This window comes from Aotus nancymaae, unplaced genomic scaffold (genome assembly GCF_030222135.1).
Source record: "Aotus nancymaae isolate 86718 unplaced genomic scaffold, 86718_ANA_hifiasm-v0.15.2.pri h1tg000030l, whole genome shotgun sequence".
Lineage (NCBI taxonomy): Eukaryota > Metazoa > Chordata > Mammalia > Primates > Aotidae > Aotus > Aotus nancymaae.
Window position 1 is genome coordinate 525,456 of NW_026988443.1, and position 19,846 is coordinate 545,301.

General features: G+C 53.8%; 1 protein-coding gene across 1 annotated transcript; it reads left to right on the forward strand.

Annotated features, from left to right (window-relative positions):
- The first annotated feature begins 7,573 nt into the window (after window positions 1–7,573).
- Window positions 7,574–19,820, forward strand: LOC105707365 (glycerol-3-phosphate acyltransferase 2, mitochondrial). Its single transcript, XM_012438320.3, has 21 exons — window positions 7,574–10,093; window positions 10,244–10,357; window positions 11,058–11,131; window positions 11,545–11,649; window positions 11,858–11,986; window positions 13,537–13,636; window positions 14,084–14,217; window positions 14,532–14,631; window positions 14,729–14,941; window positions 15,363–15,485; window positions 15,665–15,747; window positions 16,081–16,199; window positions 16,847–16,917; window positions 16,993–17,251; window positions 17,334–17,482; window positions 17,671–17,748; window positions 18,247–18,378; window positions 18,460–18,580; window positions 18,663–18,728; window positions 18,971–19,026; window positions 19,416–19,820. The coding sequence occupies exons 1-21, from the start codon at window positions 10,040–10,042 to the stop codon at window positions 19,530–19,532; spliced, it is 2,397 nt and encodes a 798-aa protein (XP_012293743.3). The 5' UTR covers window positions 7,574–10,039; the 3' UTR covers window positions 19,533–19,820.
- Window positions 19,821–19,846: the final 26 nt, after the last annotated feature.

A 19,846-nucleotide genomic window follows, 5' to 3' on the forward strand; every position in this document is an offset into this window, starting at 1 on the left:
TTCTAATTTCATCCTTTGCCCAGGGGCCAGTTTCCTCTCAAGTTTGCTGGGACAGATGGAAAGTCAGCAGAAATTTGGCCTCTCAGTGTCCTGGTGGGTGAATTTTACGAGGATTTCCCGTCACGGAGGATGGGAGCCCAAAGGAGAATGGCCGCCATTGGAGCCTTTCCTCTCCCTCCACTGCTGCAAACACTGAGCTCTGTGTCAGGTGGGCTGCAAGCAAAGAAAACTCAAGTAATGGAGGCCTCATTGAACAGGAGTTAATCTTACTCACATAACAAACCGACGTGGTCCCAGGATTGTCTCACAGGCCAATAAAGTCAAAGCATGGGGTTGGCAAGTCTGAGATTGTCTTGATTTTCCCCCATTGCTGCAAGATGTCCCCCATAGCTCCAAACAGCACATCCTCAATGGTGAATAAAGCCGATCTCCAGTTGGGAAGGGCCTCTGTCTCCTTGTGTGGTGGAGGCTGTTGGAGCATCTGCAGGAGTATCTGAACCCTGTGCTACCGGGGTAGTCCACACCCTTTCAGCCAGTCATGGCTTTCCTGTTCGCTTTGCCAGATGCTGGCTAAGGATAGGTCTGTGATGCAGTTCTGACCAGTGAGACATGATGGAAGAGCTGCTGGGTGGAATTCTGGGAAAAGTTCCCTTACTCTTTGAAAGATGGATCCAGGAAAAGAGAGTTCCTCTGCTGGGTGTTGTCATATCTGGAGGTGATGCCTGGAAGTGTGGCAGCTGTCTTGTGAACATGAGGGAAGCTGGCCTGAAAACAGAGCTGGCCCACTGAAGAGGGCAGTACGGAAAGGTGGAAGAAACCTGGGTCCTTGCTGATGTCCCTGTGGCACTGAAGTAAGCAGCCCCGAACTGTCCTACCTCTGCACTGCTTGGCACAGGAGACACATTTTGATTGTTTAAGCCCCGGTGAGTTGGGCTTTCTGTTCCTCACAGCTGACAGCACTCTAACCAATCCACACATTTCCCTCTGCTCCATTTCCTGCTCCAGAGACACAGGCACAGACCAGTAACAGGCAGCCTGGCTCTGGGGAAAAGCAACAGTGCTTATTCTTTGCCGGCACAGTGGGAGCGCTGCCTCCTGTGGCTGGCTGCTCATTCCTTAACCACACTGCCTGCCACTGGCATACAGAGGCCAGGACTGTGTTCAAAACCCCAGGCAGTGGGAGGAGTGGTTTGGGGAGGTGTTGTGGGAGTGGATAAAGGAAGGCCATTCCCTGACCCTCAGAACCCACACTGCCTTCACCCCACACAGCCCTACCCAGCCCAGCATCGCCTCCAGTGCCCCTGGAGACAATGATGGCCGTCACCCACTGGCTGCTCCTGTGCCAGGCAGGGCAGGAAAGCTGGTGGTTAAGCGCTGGAGAACCCCCAGTCCCTGGGGCTAGGCCAGAATGCATTTCTGTAGAGACAGCGTGCACATTCTGTCCCCTGCAGCCTACTTGGTGCTGGATGAAAACTGGCCGGCTCGGTACTTTTCTGCCAACTGATTACATAGATGTGCGTCCACATGAACTGCCTCTTGCATTGACCCAGGCCCCCACGAGGGCCCTCCCTACAGTCATTTGTGTTGAGAACACTCTGAGCCCTTCAGCCTCCTTTCTCTCTGGGAAAGGGTCGTTTTGGTAGTGAGAGGGCCTAGAGGGAGGCGCTTCTGGAGGCATTTTCTTTCTAGGAGGAAACGCTCCAGGGCTCTCTTCCATCCACTGCTAGCTGCCAAGTTAAGTGAATGTTGCTGCTATGAACTTGGATATACGGTATCTCTTTGTCATCCTGCTTTCAATCCTTTTGGGACTATGTCCAGAAATGGAAATTCTTGGTCATATGGTAATTCTATTTGAATTGTTTTTAGGAATGACCATGTTGTTTTCCATAGTCCTGCACCTTTTGCATACCTACCAGCAGTGCACAAGGGTATAATGTCTCACTCCTCACCAACACTCGGTACTTTCAGTTTTCTTGACAGTAGCTCTTCTAGAGGGTGTGAGGTGATATCTCACTGTGGTTTTCATCTGCATTTCCCTTATCCTGAGTGCTGCTGAGCATCTTTTCGCGTGCTCATTGGCCATCTGTATATCTTTTTTGGAGAAATACCTGCTCATATATCTTATTTTTATAGTGTGTATTTCTATACTAATGATCTTGGCCACCTCCTCATAGGCTTCCTGGATTTTGGGGTTTCCGCTCCCAAAAATTACCTGCTCATGTCCTTTGTCCATTCATTTTTCTTGTTAATTTTCAGGAATTCCTTGTATATTGAGGCTACTAATCTCCTGTCAATTTTAGACTACACATAACTTCTCTCATTTTGCCATGTGTCATTTGGAACAGATCTATTTGATTTTAACATCATGAAGTCCCCTCCCCTTTTTCTGCCTTACGGTTTCTGCTTTGAATTTTTGTCTAAGAAATCTTTTACTCCCACTGGGTCTCAAAGATGTTTTCCTTTGTGTGTGTGTATGTTTTTTTTTTCTAGCATGTTATAATATGGTCATTCATGGTGGTCAGCGTGAAAAATAATCCCATATAATGTGGATGCTCAGATGATGGATTAAAGAAACATTCATGAACAATGTGAAAAGAATGTGAAACAAACTGAAAAGAATCATTCACTGATTCTTTAATCCATCATCTGAGCATCCACATTCTATGGGATCACATTGTTTTCCTCCATATACTAAGTAAGAGTTTTTCCAACAAGAACAGCAACTCTTTCCCACTGACTTGCAGTGCACCTTTTATCATAGATGAAGTTCCCCTCTAACCAGGGATCTCCCTCTCCATGCTGTCGGTGAGTTGTGTATTGGTTCACTGTCACCATACTGCTTAAGACAACACCAGCGCCTTTAGCATGTACCCGAGTATCTGGAAGCGCAAGCTTCCTGCCTACCCTCCTCTGACTTAGCCATCTGTGGACCTTTATCCCTCCTCACGTTTCAGAGGAAGTTTCTAAAACTATAATCTTTACTGGGACTACAGTGAAGTGACAGCTGAATTGAGGGATAACTGACATCTTGATATATTAGGCCACCCCTCCCAGGAGCAGGAGATGAATTTACTTGGGGAGTGTCTACAGCCCGTTCTACTGCCACCCACCAATGAATCAGCAATGGATGGAGTTTGCTAAATCAATGCTAGGGAGGAGATCTCCAGGGAGGAAGACAGAGTGGGCCTGGAATATTCTTCTGTACCACTGCTTCCATTCCCAGCCATGCCTGGCAAGAGGGAGGAAACATCCTGTCATACAATCTATATTTCCTGGGAGGATGAAACCCAGGTATCCTAGAGGAAGCAGGTACGGTGGGAAGTTGGGGCACGGGACGAGGGGACACAGAGCAGCAGAACTCCTGGCTTTCCCTAGCATGAGCCAATCCTCCCGGTCAGCATCTTGAGGTGGCACCGGCTAGTTCCCCCTCGTCCTGGGCATTGGGAGGATTGATGTGCTTCACTCAGCTTGTCTACCTCATGACTTGACTGAGCCACACCTCAACCTTGTGAAGTAAGTAGACAGATTATTATCCCTATTCAAGAGAAGAGGAGAAGCCATCTCCTGCTAAGGTCCACGGAGAAGGAAGTTCACCATCACTTGACAAACATTTATCAAGAGCCCAAAGTGCAGCAGCTTCTCGGCCCTGGGAGCTGGCAGAGACCAGACAAATGGTCAGATGGTTCCAGTCAGCATTAGACACCATGGTGGACATGTTGTTCCTGTCAGGCAGCACCATTTCGCGAGAGAACAAACCCCGAGGCTGGTCAATCGTGGTGCCCCCTCATCAAAGACAGGAAAGGGGGCAATTGTCTAGGTCCAGCCACTATGGCAGGACATGCCACACCCCCTAGCCACACTGATTGACCAAGAGGGCAGGAAGATGATCCTTGCAGGACCAGAGTCTTCCCTGGGGTTTCACATGTATGTTAGAGGACAGAAGTTTCTTTCTACTAAGATTTCTGGAGGAGGGTGGAAACAAGTCTTGGGCTGCTGGCAGTCCTCTTTCTAAAGGAAAGAGTCTTCAGGAAAAAGAAAACCGAGCAGAGACAAGCAGTATGGACACATGAGAGAGAACTAGAGGCCTGCTAATGTTGCTTTAGTACTTGGGTCCAGCCATGCCTGAAGTTAACACATTCATACTTTCTACGTGAGCCAACCCATGATCTTTTGGCTTATGCTCATTTGAGTTGGAATAAGGGGAAACAAGGAGTCCCACTGGACAGAGGCCCTACCAACAAATCCAACTCTCTGTTCCCACTAATGAACTTTCACCCCTCGGCTTCCACCAGATTCGTTTAGGTTGGGGCTTATTTTGATCATAATTCCCATTTCTCAAAATGTCTTTGAATCCAGGTTCTGCCAGTAAGTATCCTTTACTCCTTATTGATTTATGACATCTGCGAAGGCCAAGCCAGCCTTCTGTGTCGTCCTCCAAGTTGGTGATGAAGATATCGATGTGGAGGACAGAGCAGTGTATCATGCCTCACCTTCCCCCCTCATGCTGTCAGCCTTGAATTTTTCACACTGTCTCTGGTCTTCACAGAATCCCAGATTCCCAATATTAGAAAGGAACTCAGGTTCCCCACTCACTTTCATAGCCTCTTGGCTCAAGTTCTCATCTATAGAGGTGGTGCCAGCCTTGGCCAGAGGAAAGTGGCCTGTGTGGTGAGTGTCCGTTGGTAGCTTGCCAGCACAATGTTCCCATTCTCCTGCCACTAGCGCCCAAATTGGACTTCTCCGTTCTAGGCTGTGGTTTGCTGCAACGCTTAGCAAGACTTTATGGAAGGTTCTGGAATAACGGAAGGGAACTACAACATAGAGCACCACCAGTGACTACCTCTTGAGGTGGCTGTGCTCAGAGGACCTGGGCCTGGGAAGGAAAGGGGTGTCTCAGAAAGAGGCATGTCTCCTCCATTAATCAGGTTACTCAGAGATTGGCATTAGAATCACTGGACTAAGTAAAGAATGTTCACTTTCACCTCATGGGGGCAGACACCATCCAATCGGTGGAGGGTCTTGATAGGAACAAAAGGGAAAGGAAAAGCGAATTTTCCCATAACCCTGACTAATGGAGGAGACATGCCTCCTTCTGAGACGCCCCTTTCCCTCCCAGGCCCATGTGCTCTGAGCATAGCCACCTTCAGAGGTAACCATTGGTGGTGGCTATGTTGTAGATCCTTTCCATTATTCCAGAAGCTTCCATAAAGTCTTGTTCAACATTGTAGTAAACCACAGCCTAGAATGGAGGAACAGAACCAAGAGCATAGGTACGGAGAGGGACAGATGAGCTTTATTATGGGAATTGGCTCCCATCATTATGGAAGCTGAAAAGCCCCACCGTATGCTTTCTGCAAGTTAGAGAACCAGGGAAGCTGGTGGCGTAGCTCAGTCAAAGTGTGAAAGCCTGAGAACCTGGGGGTGGGGATGCCGCTGGTACAAGTTATAGAATCCGAAGGCTGGATCTGATGTCCAAGGACAGGCGAAGATGGGCATCCCAGCTGCAGAAGAGAGGAAGGGGGAAGCGGGAGGTGGGGGGTGAGAGGGAAAGAGAGAGAAGAGAGAGCCTGCATGGCAAATTCACTTTTCCTCTGCCTTTTGTTCTATCAAGGCCCTTAACCAATTCCATGGTGTCTGCCCCCATTGAGTGAAAGTGAATATCCTTACTCAGTCCAGTGAATCAAATGCCAATCTCTTCTGGAAACACCCTCATAGATATACCCAGAAATAATGCCTTATCAACTATCTGGGTATCTGGGTATCCCAGTTAAGGTGGGATTTTAATCCCACCTAAAATTAAACATCACATCTCCTTTTCTTAGCCCCCCTGGTGGTCCCCTGACAGACAGGCTGGAGCCCCCTGCCAATTCTAATGCCAGCCTAAGTCCTTTCCTCCAGATGATGTACAGGAAAAACGCCTGTCAGTACCTTCGGGGAACACCTGTCCCCAGCCAAAGGGAGGGCCTTTGTCCCTCTGGGAGCAGGCAGTTATGGTTGCATCAGGACATCTGGGTAATGTGTTCTGGCATGAGTTCAGGATAGGGCTCACCAAGCCCAGACCAGGTTGGGCAGGGCTCACCCCAAATCAGTTTCTGTTTCTCTCAGGGTCGGGTAGGTCACCATCAGTGGGCATGGCGGCTGGCCTGCAGGTCTTGCTGCATTGCAGCTCTGCCTGTCCTGCAAACTGCTTGAAGGAGAAAGAGCACACTGAGTTCTTGGTGCCCCAATCCAGGTCTGAGAGGAATGGTTCTTTTTAAATGTCCAAATTGCAGCAAACAACCTCCACCACCACCAAAACAAAGTATGTTTCTTCCGAAGAGGCCGCACACCTGCGAACTGAACTATGTGAGCTGCTGGGCCTCCTCTCTACAGCCAATCCATGCAAACTTCTAGTCTAAAGCCTCTGCCTTGGGGCTACTTCTCAGCATGAGAACGTAAGAGGTGGGGACCTGTTCACAATGGCAAAACTCAGCTGCCTGTACAGATGGTGTTCCTAGAACTAACGGGCATCAGCCCTCGGTAAGTTCAAGTCTGCCCTGTTAGGGGGCAACTTACAACTTCTAAATGGTTTATATTTTTTGTTTTTCAGCTTCTGAGTCTTAGGATCTCAATGTGGATAGGGGACCGTGATAAAAAAGAAAGGTAAGACGAGGTACAAAATAGATTCTGCAGGTACCGGGAGGACACTGCAAATCTGGGTGAACGTGAATGGAGCCACACCCAGCCTGGATAGACACGAAATGGCACAAAGGGAGAGAAAGGCTACATGCTGGAGTGGCAGAGTGTGAAGTCACATAAGGGTAGGTGAGTCAGAGAGGAGGGAGGGATGTGAACACGTTCTGTGCTCTCTTGGGTCCCGCCAGGCTCACGTGTGGCTTTGCTCCGGCACGTTTGTGTCACATGCTGTGACACTGTGGAATCCTCTGTCATGTCAGGTGGGCTCCTTCCATGGGGGCAGGAACAGAGAGACAGTCATTCGCGCGTTCTTTTGTTCTATACTGCTTGCCTCCCACTGGCTGGTGTCCTGCTGGGTGCTGGGAACACAGTCAAAACATGAAAGAACCCAGATCTCTGTTCACGCGGACCTTAGGGCCGAGACAGGAGTCTGGTGTTAATGGAATAACCACACAAATGAACACGCTGGCCACAGGCCCAGCTGAAACCTCGGCACCTCGCGGCTGCGCAAGGTCCCCAACTGAGGTCTAGAGTTTTCATTAACAAAGGAAATGACCCTGGCGGGGCCTGACTTGTTTTTCATGACTGCAACTGCTCTTGACGATCTTCTCTGCTTTCTAAACGTCTCCAACTGGGACTTTTGCTAGAACCCCAGCTTGCAGGAGCGTGGGCCCTGTGAACCTCTTTATCAGAAGACGGCCTGATTTCCTGCTTGAGGTTCGGTCATCCGGCGCCTCGTGGATGCTGCAACATCACCCTCGCACCAACGGCCTGGGCTGACTGGGAGGCGGAGCAGGCCCCGCCCAGAACGCGGGTCAGGTGTCCACGTCCAGCTACGAAGGCACGCTGCGTGGGGCGGGGCTTCTGACCCAACTGCGCTTCCCAATTGGCTTCGGGGCTTCCTCTGAGCTGGTCGCGAGGAGGTGGGCAATTGGAGCCTTCCAGCGGCTTCGCGGGGCGGCTTCTTTGGCGGGAGTTGGCGGCTGGTGTGAGGTGAGACTCCCAATGGCCGCTCTCTGCCAAGGCCCTGTCAGACCCCGACCGGAACCATCCAGGGGCTTTCCTCTTTCAGGAGCCTGGTCTGAGTGGCCTGTTGGGGACCCAGCAGGAGTTGAAGGGGATGGAGCGCTGGCCGAGCAGGGCCTGTGGCGTGAATGAGTCTCTCTGGGGTGTGGTGTTGGGGGCGGCGGTGGAGAGCGCTGCTTTGCCTCGTCCTGGGCATCCTGTCCCCCTACATCCAGAGGGGGCATCCAGGACCCGACGTGGGGTACGTGCTCTGCGAATATCTTGAGGTAGTTCTGGGAGCGCCCGCCATGGCTCTGGCGAGGGAGCAGAATTTTGAGCGGCCCTGGGCGGGGACTGTGGGGCGCCGAGGCCATGTTCCAGGCTTTCTGTAGGGCACAGGCATTCCAAACATGGGGGCAGGTTTAGAGTTTTACCCTTGATCAAGGGCTGAACGCCCAGATGTGTACGAGGCCAGGCATCAGTGATAGTCAAGATGGAGGCAAATGGGAGGGGTCCTGTTGCTGGGCTAAAGGGACAGTGGCAGGCAGCTGGGCCCTGTGGGGTGTGTGCTCAGAGATGCCAGAGCTCAGCTTTTTCTATGACAACCGCGAGTGGAAACCTTGTTTTAAAAAAAGGAAGAGTGTGTGTGTATCTCAAGCCCTCTGGTGTTAATGTTGGTTTTAATTCATAAGGTTTTAGCATGTTGTATAGCCAAATATCTATATCTATATCTATCTGTCTCTTTATATACCTATGAGTTGAATTTCCCTGGGGTGCCAGTTTGCAGCCTCTGCCATAGGAGTCCTGAGCTGAGTCGTTGAGTTAGTTGGAAGATGGGGATTACCCCTCGCCCTGGCTTTTACTCTGCTTCGGTAGAGCTAGCACAGACCTACTGGGGTTAGATTTGGGCACTGGGGGTGATCTGAGGCTAGGGGACAGACATCCTCCTTGCAAAGTAGGCAGGACTCGCCACAGGCCTGTGTTTGTAGCCTTCCTGTACCATGTGTCTGTGAACGGGGCTATGCAAACATTTTCAAAATAGCGAGTGCCTTTGGGATGAGCCTCCCACGGCTCCCCAGACCCTGAGCACTGCAGGGATCCTGATCCCATTACTATTTGGATTCATGGCTTGAAAGTGAGCTGACTTGGGAAAGGAGGAGTACACCTGGGGAATTCTTGGGAGGAAGTTACCGTGGGTCAGCTGGCTCTTCTGGTCCCCTCTTGCACGGAGGGCAGACAGCCGGACATACAGAGATGAGCCTCTGCCCTTAGGACACTCTGATCACATAGGGAGGTAAAACTGTAGCCCTGGAGGAGGGCTTCGTATGGCTCCTTGCCTGGGAGGCTTGGGCTGGGGAATTCAAGGAGGAGAGGGAGGGCCTAGAGGGTGTACCAGAAGCAACATGGACTTAGAGCCCTGTACAAAATTGGGTGGGTGGCTGGGAAGGGAGAAGAGGCTCCCAGCTGGGCCTGATCACAGTGTGGTGGGGATGGAGAAATATGATTAGACCAGTCTACTCATCAGGGTCATGCTGGAAAATAGGGAAGAGGAGCTTTTAGGCCCCAATTTTTGAGTCAGGAGGGATTCAGTGCTGTTTTAAGGAACATAGATATTTGTTAATTCAGGGAAATATCGTGGTGGGAAGGAGGGGTTGAGGAGGTGCAAGTGTCGTCTTCTGAGGAGAAAGTTCATGTGAGAGGGGATTGATTGTCTCCAACTAGATGCTCATTCCCTGTGAGTAGGTCTCTGTGTTCTGACCCCCAGTTGTCCCTCTTCTATTAGCCAGCCCACTTTCCCATAATGTTTGGGTGGTTACAGGGGTGTCTCCTGGTGGGGAGGGAAAGGGCAGCTGAGTAGGACCTGGTGGCCTCATGGTGATGGTCTTCTTCCTCCTTGGCAGTCTCATGCCTCCTTCCTGCCAATCCAGCCCTTACTCTTTCTCTCTGCACAGAAAGGATCAGCATCTCCAGTGCAGCCCGTATCTGTGCTAGGAGATGGCAGGATGGGTGTGGATGGTAAGACAGCAGTCCCACCCACGTTGGCTTGAGGCGGCCCCTGACCTGGATACTGTGAGACCTTTTGAGGACAGCTGGCTCCTTGGTGGGACCAGTTGGGTGTGGGGCGGGGCCTTGATCTGAGCCAGCCTCTAGTTTCCACCCTAGGTTCTGCTCACTGCTGATGGCTTAAGTGATGTCTGTTCTGGGAGTAGGGTATTGCAGTTACCCCAGGAATCCCTGGATTATGGCTCAGGTTTCATATGGCTCCATCCTTGCACCTTTCCTAGCTCAGGTTTCTGTGGAGAGAAGGGGAGTGGCAGAGGTGACTGGTTCCTGAATCATATAGGCTTTCATTGCCACCATGTTGGAAAGCAGACTCCAAACCAAACCAAGGAGCAGCCCCAATGGCCGAGAGGTAGTGTGCCTCCTCCCATTCCTCAAATCCCCTCTGCTCTGCTACCCCTTCTGCTGTGCCCCTCACTCCTAGAGCCTCTTTCACTCCATCTTTCCCCTTCTCCTGCCAAGGACTTTGAGTCCTCTCATCTCTCCTCATTGCTCTTTCCAGACTAGCCTGTGGTCCTCAGGCTTTCGGATGAAGCTGGAGGCTGTCACGCCATTCCTGGGCAAGTATCGTCCCTTTGTGGGTCGCTGCTGCCAGACCTGCACCCCCAAGAGCTGGGTGAGTGATAGTAGGGCCGGGCCCCAACCAGGAAGCTTGGTTCTGGGAGCCAAAGCTCTGGGGAGCTGCTTCCTTTGTGTCCCTCCGAGCTTGGCTCTTCCCTGCCCCATGCCTCTGCTTCTGTCTTTCAGGGGAATGGATGCACTGGTATTGGTTGTGTGGTTGGGCTATGGCTTGCTCCCAAGCCTGGGAGAGTTGGGTGGGGGAAGTGCAGAGGGTCCTAAGTGGTGATAGGGTGTGCCCTGAGGGCTGGGGTCTCATCATGCCTGTGTGAGTTTTGTTGTTCAGTTGTGGGGACATCACCCACTCAGACTTCCCCAGCCCTTGGTGCATGCTTGAAGAACTCTTTTTTGGTTCATGCCATGTGATGGTGGTGAGGGGTCCCAGATTTCTAATGAAGACCCGAGCTCCATGTTCTCTGCTATTGAGAAGATAACTTCTTGGAGACTTTCCTATGCCACTCTGAAAGAGGGTGATTCTGTACAGGATACAGCACTTCAATTTTTAGCATGGGCCCCTTTTTCCTGGGCCAGCACAGGATCTGGGATCAAACACCTTTTGGGAAATATTGTGCTGTAATCTTTTCTCCTGGAAGACTTAGCAGGCCACCAGGCAGAGACCAGAGGGGCAGCACAGGGGCTTTTCTTTGCCAGTTTGCAATGGCCCTCCAGGACATGCTATCTCTCCCCCTCTCTGGCAGGAGTCCCTCTTCCACAGAAGCATAAGGGACCTAGGCTTTTGCAATGTGATCCTGGTGAAGGAGGAGAACACCAGGTAGTCAGAGCTACAGAGTGGAGCAAGGTTGGGGACAGGGCCCCTTGGGTGCAGGGCTTCTGGGGCCATGATTTTAGGTGCCATTTTCTTCCTCTGATAGAAAAAGAAGGGCCCCGTCCTCTGTTCCATACAGAAGTCTGCAGGGAGGGGCACTTGGAGCTCTCCTGCAGTTCCTTCTGTGAGCATGGATGGATTGCCCACCATGTGTCAGGCTGTGAACCTGTACCCAACTCAGCAGGGTGAGGGGTGGAAATGGGGCACAGTTGGGTAGGCTGTTCCTCTTCCTGCTCAGGTGTTCCTGGGACATGAGACTGGGATATGGTTCCTTTCTGATTGAATAGCCCTCTGTGAGCCCTACTGGAGGTGAGCCCTCTCTGAATGATCTTCCCTCCTGCTTTGGGAGTTGTGCCCAGGTTTCGGGGCTGGCTGGTTCGGAGGCTCTGCTATTTCCTGTGGTCCTTGGAGCAGCACATCCCCCCTTGCCAGGGTGCCCCACAGAAGATCATGGAAAGCACCAGGTGAGGAGGCAAGGACTGGGGTCTGGCTGGCACTTCTGGGATCCCAAATGGGATGAAAATGACACTAGGTAGGGATGGTTGAGAGGGCAGGCTGGGGCACAGTTTCTAGAGCATGAGCTTTGCCTGAGACTCTTCCTTAAAGAGGAGGGTGAAGACTGGAGGCTGTGCCCTGCCCCAGCTGATACCACGTCTCCCAATCCCCTCACAGGGTGCAGAACCTTCTCTCAGGGAGGGTCCCAGGAGGTGCTGGGGAAGGCCAGGCGCCTGACCTTGTGAAGAAAGAGGTACAGCGCATCCTGGGTCACATCCAGGCCCCACCGTGTCCCTTCCTGGTCAGGTAACTGTGCTGAGGGGCACTCACCCCTTGGCTGGGGACTCTGTCCTTCTGGAGAGTGGGTGTTGGCCAGGCTTGGGGAAATGCTGGACTTTCCTCTTGGGGAGCTAGAGAGTGTTTACCAGAGTGGGCTGTGGCTACCTTCACCACCACCTCCCATCCCCAAATTCCCCCAGCACAGGTCTGAGTTTCTGCTACATGCAGGGCACTGTTCCAGAGAAACGAAGGGGTAAACAGAGATACACGTGGCTACAAGAAGGAAGGAGCAGGGCTGAGACAGAATACCAGGAAGGGGATGAAGAGACTGTAAGCCAGGGCCAAGAGGAGGAAAAGGAGCCAGGCTTGGGGGCTCTCATTTCATTTCTAGTCCCTTAATCTGCCTACCTTGACATCAGCCATCAGCCTCCATTTCTGTGTTTCCTTCCTTCCGAGTCTAGCTGAGAGTCCAGGCTCAGGGTGCTAATAATGCTCTTGTGAGGGAGTTATGGGCACAACTCCCTGCTGTCTGCCTTCTCTTTGCACCTGAGTAGGCTAGCCTTGCCAGAGAAACACACCAATGGACTGGTTTCCTTGCTAAGTGCAAATGTCAAAGGGACACATGGCACTCTCCAGGGCTCCCACCCAGCCTGCTCCTACTTGGACTTACCCATTGTCAACTGATGCTCCATGTCATGCTTCACAGAATGATAAAAGCCATCACATGGGACTTGCTGCTTATCCACCATACCTCCCTGCTACCTACAGCTATGTGTCTGTCTTCAATTAAAGGTTCCAGGCTGGTGTGGTGGCTCAGGCCTGTAATCCCAGCACTTTGGGAGGCCAAGGTGGGTGGATCGCTTGAGCCCAGGAGCTCGAGACCAGCCTAGGCAAAATAGACCAGCCTGGCAACCTCATCTCTCCTAAAAATTAGCCGGGTACAGTGGTGTGTGCCTGTGGTCTTAGCTACTTGAGAGGCTGAGGTGGGAGGATTGCTTGAGCCTAGAAGGCAGAGGATGTAGTCAGCCAAGTTGGTGCCCTTGTGCTCCAGCCAGGGCAAGATAGCGAGACCCTGTCTCCAAAAATAAATAGAGCTGTTCCTCCTGTTGAGTTGGGGGGACGGCCCCACCTGCCTGCCCACCAGGGACTTCCCTCCTTCAGTTATCCCCTTTCCTTCTTCTATCACTAATTCTTCCCTGTTATTCCACCTTTCGTGGCAGTTTGCAAAGACCAGGGTGGGTTTGGCCTGGGGAGAGGCTTGTTCCTCTTGTGTCCTTTAGAGTAAATGGAGGCAGATGCTCTGATTCTGATGTGAGGCAGCTGCACCATGAGGTCTTGGGAGAGTAGCAGCGTCTGGTGGGCATGAACCCTGGGTCAGAACTTACAGTCCCAGCACTGCTTCTTCTTAGTATTCTCTACCATGAAGCGGTTCTGTAGCTTCCCTGAGTCTCACTTTCATCTTCTGTAAAATGAGGATAGTGATGGGGCCTGCCTTACAGGAGCACTGGGCAGCCCTCCAAGGTGACATGGGGTGAGCATCGCCCCTTGCTGCACCTCAGCCCCAGTGTCACTCCCAGGCTGTTCAGCTGGGCGCTGCTACGGTTCCTGAACTGCGTCTTCCTGAATGTGCAACTCCACAAGGGTCAGATGAAGATGGTCCACAAGGCTGCCCAGGCGGTAAGGCCCGCCCTTCTTTGGGATGGGGATGGCAGGAGCAGAGAAGCAGAGGAGCAGAGGCTGGGCCAAGCCCTTAAGTCAGGAATAGCCCCTATCTGGTCCTGCTTCCTGGCCTCTCTGCTCCCAGCCATACGGCAGCACAGTCCCCATCAGCTGGTGGGAAAAATCCACTGCTCTTTGCCGACCTTCCCTTTATGTCTCATGGTCCTGCTCCCATGGGGCTTCCTCTAATGTCTTTTCATCATGGTCTTAACAACCATTACATCAGTGCATCAGTGCAGTTACCTCAGAAGTTTTGGAAAGGCTTCTTTGCTTTTGGGAAATGTGCTCGGAGGAAGAACTCTTCAGCTGAACCCTCCCTCCCTCCGGGGGTGCCCTGGGTTTTTGGCTGCTTGTGTCCTCAGGGTAGGGCAGGCTGGCACTTCCCTCTGGCTCTCCCTGGAGCAGGGCTCACCGCTTGTCCTCCTCTCTACTCACAAAACCGTCCTGGATGGGATCCTGCTGCCCTTTGTGCTGCTCTCCCAGGGCCTGGGTGTGCTCCGTGTGGCCTGGGACTCCCGTGTCTGCTCCCCTGCCCTCAGGTAAAAACCTTGTGTCTCTAGACACACACGGGAGAAGTCGCAGGCTGGGGTGGGGGTGTGTATTGGGGTTGTGTTGGTGGCAGCTCCCTGCCAAAGGCCCTCTTCCTGGCTTCTCTGTTCCCAGCCACACAGCAGTCTAGCCTGTGGGGCTTAGATGGAGGCGTCAGCCACAGGCCCTAGGGCCATGGCTTTGCCTCAGGGTATTCAAACAGGACACAGTCGGTTGCTGGGGGAGCTGAGACTCTCGCTAGCCCTTTATTCATTCTCATCTTCAGAGCCCCTTGCCTTATCAGGCTCTGCCCTATGTCCCACAGAGCTTTGCTGAGGAAGCTTGGGGGACTTTTCCTGCCCTCAGAGGCCAACCTCTCCCTGGACAGCTCCGAGGGGCTCCTTGCAAGGGCTGTGGTCCAGGCAGTGAGTGCCCCCAGGGGTTATGTATGGGCCAGGCTAAGGTGACAGGGGTCTGCTTCTGCACTGGCCTTAACACCCCTGCTGTCCCCTCCTATTCCAGGTCATAGAGCAGCTGCTGGTCAGTGGGCAGCCCCTGCTCATCTTCCTCGAGGAACCTCCTGGGACCCTGGGGCCACGGCTGTCAGCCCTGGGCCAGGCTTGGCTGGGATTTGTGGTAAGGGCAGTCCAGGTGGGCATCATCCCAGATGCTCTGCTGGTACCAGTGGCTGTCACCTATGACGTGGTTCCGGATGCACCATGTGACATATACCATGTGAGAGTGTGAGATCTTCCAGCCCCTTGGGCAGAGCCTGATAAGGCAGGGGGCCCCTAGGTGGACACCAGCTCCAGACAGAAGGCACAATATTGTGTCCTGTGGCTGAGTCCCTCTTAGAGCCGTGGGGGTTTCAAAGGAATCATCCGTATAGTCATCTTGCAGCACCTGCCAGGGCCATTACCATCTTCTCATTTCATCCTCTGAAGACCTTGATAGGGAGGGATTTTCCCTGTTTGATGGATAAGAAAAGAGGAAGTTGGGGAGGGCAAGGTCATGCACCAGTTTGGCCTGAGATAAAACTGAGCAGGCTGGGACCTGAGGATACCCCTGGAGAGCAGGATGGGGTGGGCAGCCCTGATGTCCACCTGAGAGCAATGCCCCCGGTGAGGCTGTACAGTTATCCTCTCCCTCCTTGCAGGCCTCAGTCCCCCTCGGGCTGTGGACAGGAGCTCTGGCTGTCCTGCGGAGCCTCTGCAGCCACTTGGGCTGCAGCCGTCAGATCTGCTCCCGGGTGCACCTAGCTCAGCCCTTCTCCCTGCAGGTATGGAGCCAGCTGGGGAAGGATGGGATTACCTGTTGGGGCGGGGGAGGTCTGTCCTGGGCTTCCTGGCAGCCTGGCCCTCAAAGCCACTGCAGGGATAGCCTTGCCTACTTCCAGTGGGCTGTGGGCAAGTTTCCTGGTTGGCCAAGCAGGTCACTTAATAGCCTTGTCCTGGGCAGGAATACACCATCAGTGCCAGAAGCTGCTGGGGCAGCAGGCAGACCCTGGAGCAGCTACTGCAGCCCATCGTGCTGGGCCAATGGTAGGCGCAAGGGAGCGTGTGGTCTCAGGGGCGAGGCAGGCATGCAGCCTGTCAGCATCAGCTTATGTATCCTCCACATACACAAACACACTAGCAGCCCTCCCTCACCAAATATCCTGGGGTGATCTAGAATAGTTCCAGGCACTGGCCTTGCTAACAGTCAGCGTGTGGGATATGGCACAGAGGCCTGGAAGGGGCTGGGGTTTATAAATGCTATCCTCTGTCCTGGGACTGGGATGGGGGAAACACCCTCACCTTTCAGAAAGCCCTGGGCTTCCCCACAACTCTTTTTAGGTTGGTGCCTTCATTCTGTGATCTATGTCTCTGTCCCAGTACTGCTGTCCCAGACACTGAGAAGGAGCAGGAGTGGACCCCCATAACTGGGCCCCTCCTGGCCCTTAAGGAAGAGGACCAGCTCCTGGTCAGGAGACTGAGCCATCATGTCCTGAGTGGTGAGGGTGAACCAGATCTGGGCCTTTGGGGGTGGGTCCCTGAATTGTCCCCTCTCTCTGGGTCAGCCAGTTTCCAAGGTCCTTCATTCCATGTGAGTGTTTGCACCTGAGCTGCCCTCCTCTGTGGGACCTCGGGGACATCTGAAGAAGAATGGAACCCTTCTCCTGCAGGAGGAGCAGGGCAGCCAGGGCCAGTATGAGGGAGCAGTTAATTGCATGGACACAGATGACGGCCTGAGCACAGGAGGCCGCAGCTGCTTCCCAAGGCTACACCCAGCCCTGCCTTCTGAGTGGAGTCTCCCTAGCTATGGATGGGGACGGTGTTAATTGAATGGAATGATATGTGTAAGGGGCTTAGCACAGCGCCTGTGCAGAGGGCCCTTATAGGGAGATCCATCAGTATCTTCTCTAGTGCCCCTGTGTGGTGGAGGCTGTGGGTTGGTGTGTAGGCCCCATGATGAGACCCAGGGAAGGGCCTCCAGGTCCTGGCCTGGCTCTCTGCCTCTGTGTGATAAATTCACTGCTCTGGGCATATGTTCCCCCTCCCTGGGGTGGAGTGGGGATGTCTGATAATGGAGGGACTAGGCTGCTGGGCCTCAATGCCTGACCAGCATCTCCACCCGCTGTCCTGCCTTGCCCCACCCCAGCCAGTGTGGCGAACTCTGCCGTGATGAGCACGGCCATCATGGCGACACTGCTGCTCTTCAAGCACCAGAAGGTAGGAGGTGCAATATGGTGGGACCTTAGTGGGCAGGGTGTGGCCCTCCTGCTCAGTCCTGCTCTGCCCACCCAGGGCGTGTTCCTGTCGCAGCTCCTGGGGGAGTTCTCCTGGCTGACGGAGGAGATACTGTTGCGTGGCTTTGATGTAGGCTTCTCTGGTCAGCTGCGGAGCCTGCTGCAGCACACACTGAGTCTGCTGCGGGCGCACGTGGCCCTGCTACGCATCCGCCAGGGGGACTTGCTGGTGGTGCCACGACCCGGCCCAGGCCTCGCGCACCTGGCACGGCTGAGTGCGGAGCTGCTGCCCGTCTTCCTGAGTGAGGCTGTGGGCGGTGAGTCTTGAGGGGTAGATGGGATGTGTGTGCAGGTGTTAAGGGAACAGCTCCTTCCTCATAACAGTCCCTCCTCCCCCAGCCTGTGCGGTGCGGGGGCTGCTGGTAGGCAGAGTGCCACCCCAGGGGCTCTGGGAGCTGCAGGGCATAGAGTTGCTGAGCCAGAACGAGCTGTACCGCCAGATCCTGCTGCTGATGCACCTGCTGCCGCAAGACCTGCTGCTCCTGCAGGTCAGGCCTCCCCTATGGCCCACTTGGTCCTAGGCCTTCACCTATTGGTGGTAGGAATGGCCATCCCTGCCCAAGCACCACCTCTGAAATCTCGTGGGTGGTAGGTCTGGCCTTGCCCTACCTTTGGCTAGGCCCCTGCTCATGTGCCTGGCTCACATGAGGCCACATGGGTCCCTTTTTCTCCCTAGCCCTGCCAGTCTTCCTACAGTTACTGTCAGGAGGTGCTGGACCGGCTCATCCAATGTGGGCTCCTGGTTGCTGAGGAGGTAGGCAGGGCCGTTGGAGACAAGACCCCTGCCTGGGGCCTGGCCTTCTCCAGCCTCCCACCCTGAGTGCCAGCTGCCCCAGGCTCTTCCTCTGCCCTGTGTGTGCTGTGGGGGTGGGAAGCCCCTGGCCTTGCAATGGGGAAGCCTAGCTCGCACCTCTGCGCCCTGGGCCTTGGGATATGGCCACCTATGTGTGTATGTCTATGTGGGTCCGTGTATGTCTCTCTGGACAGTACTGGCATGTGTGCCTCTGAGCTTGTCTACACACCTCTTGCTGCACACGTTTCTTGGCCACAGGGCTGCTGCCGTTAAGGGTGGGTGTTCACTTCCTCTGACTGCAAGTTGGCCCAGCAGGTGCTGTGGTGTGGCATGGCTCTGGGCATCCTCTTGGGCTCTCTAGGTCTGGTTTTACTGGATTCACCTGCATGTACCTGGTCTGGGGGTGTAGGGTTGATCTCTGGCCAGCTTGTCAGAGAACAATGGTTCCATGGCACCCAGACCCCAGGCTCCCGAGCAGCCTGTGACACAGGACGACGGCGAATGAGCAGAAAGCTGCTGTGGAAACCCAGTGGGGACTTTACTGATAGTGACAGTGATGGCTTTGAAGAGGCCGAGGGCCGGTACTTCAGGGTGTGTTGGAAGAAGCTGCCCCTGGAGGGAGGTGGTAGGAAGCTGTGGGGAGCTGTGCTCACCCCGACCTGTCCCCTCCAGCTCAGCCAGCAGTTGCGCTGCCCAGACTTCTTCCTTTTCCTCTGCCGCCTGCTCAGCCCACTGCTCAAGGCTTTTGCACAGGCTGCCGCCTTCCTCCGCCAGGGCCAGCTGCCCGATACTGGTGAGGCCCTTCTTCCCTTGCAGTCCTCGAGGCAGGCTCTGTCTCTGCGGGGCCCCAGGTCTAGGTCTTCTTTCTTCTGCAGAGTCTGGCTACACAAAGCAGCTGTTTGAGTTCCTCCAGGCCACTGCCCAGGAAGAAGGGATCTTTGGTGAGTCCCAAGCAGTCAGCCAAGGCTCCTGGAGGCAAGGGTGTGTTTGCTGGTGGCTGCTGTCCCCTGCTGGACAGTGACAGCCCTCTCTAGGAATGATGGCTGCAGAGTACAGAGGGTCTTCTGTCCAGTCTGAGCTCTATCCCTCCCTGGGCTCCTTCTTTAAATGAGAGGAGAGAAGTCTGTGCCCAGTGGCTCCCTGTCCTCCCTACCTAGAGCTTTCACTTCTGTCTTCTTTTCAGAATGTGTGGACCCAAAGCTCGCCATCAGTGCTATCTGGACCTTCAGAGACCTAGGGGTAAGAGGAACCAATGTCACCATATTCCTGTCCTGCTCCCACCCCAGTAGAGCTGCTCAGGAAAACCCAGCTATGTCCCACCACCCCACAGGGCTGGCCTGATGGTGCCTCATTAAGACCCTGGGGTTTACCTGGTGTCTTCCAGCAATAGATGTGGTGATGGGTTGGAGAAGGTGGATGGTTTTCCTGCTTCTTGGTCTCCCAAATCACTGGCTCATCCTTCTAGGTGGGGTATTGGGGCTGCTTTGAGGCAGCATTTGCACTTAAACACTGAGGCCTAAGGGGCCAGAGGTCTCAAGACAGGTTTCTGGTGGACAGGCCTGGCCCCTGGGCCCTGTGGACACAGTCCCTGTGGTGAGGGCACTCATGGCCCATCTTCCATGGCCCAGGTTCTGCAGCAGATGCCGAGCCCTGCAGGCCCCAGGCTCCACCTGTCTTCTACTTTTGCCAGCCGGGACAATCAGGAAAAACTAGAACAGTTCATCCGGCAGTTCATTTGTAGCTAGAACTGTGAGGTGGAGCCTGTGCTGACACTTCACAGCTGCACTACACAGCTGTGTCCTAGAGCCAGAAGACAGACAGGAGGCTGCAAACCCTTAGCTGGTCTATAAAATCATTGAGGCTTGGTTGTCCCTTGCCATTTCGTGTTTTCTCCCTCCTTTGATATAATAAACAAGGGGACTGGTGGTGTTGTCTTTTCCCAAGCCCAGCAGTATCTTTTTGGCATACGTGTATGTGTGTATTTGCTTTCTTCTTCCTCGGTCCCACAAAAGTGCCCCCGCTTGTCCCATGAAACAAAGCCCAAAAGAAGACAAACAGT

Coding starts and splice junctions, on each gene's coding strand:
- LOC105707365 (XM_012438320.3), top strand. CDS start 10,040: ATGTTGGAAAGCAGACTCCAAACCAAACCAAGGAGCAGCCCCAATGGC. Junction 11,987..13,536: donor CCGTGTCCCTTCCTGGTCAG/GTAACTGTGCTG, acceptor TGTCACTCCCAG/GCTGTTCAGCTGGGCGCTGC. Junction 19,027..19,415: donor GGACCTTCAGAGACCTAGGG/GTAAGAGGAACC, acceptor TCCATGGCCCAG/GTTCTGCAGCAGATGCCGAG.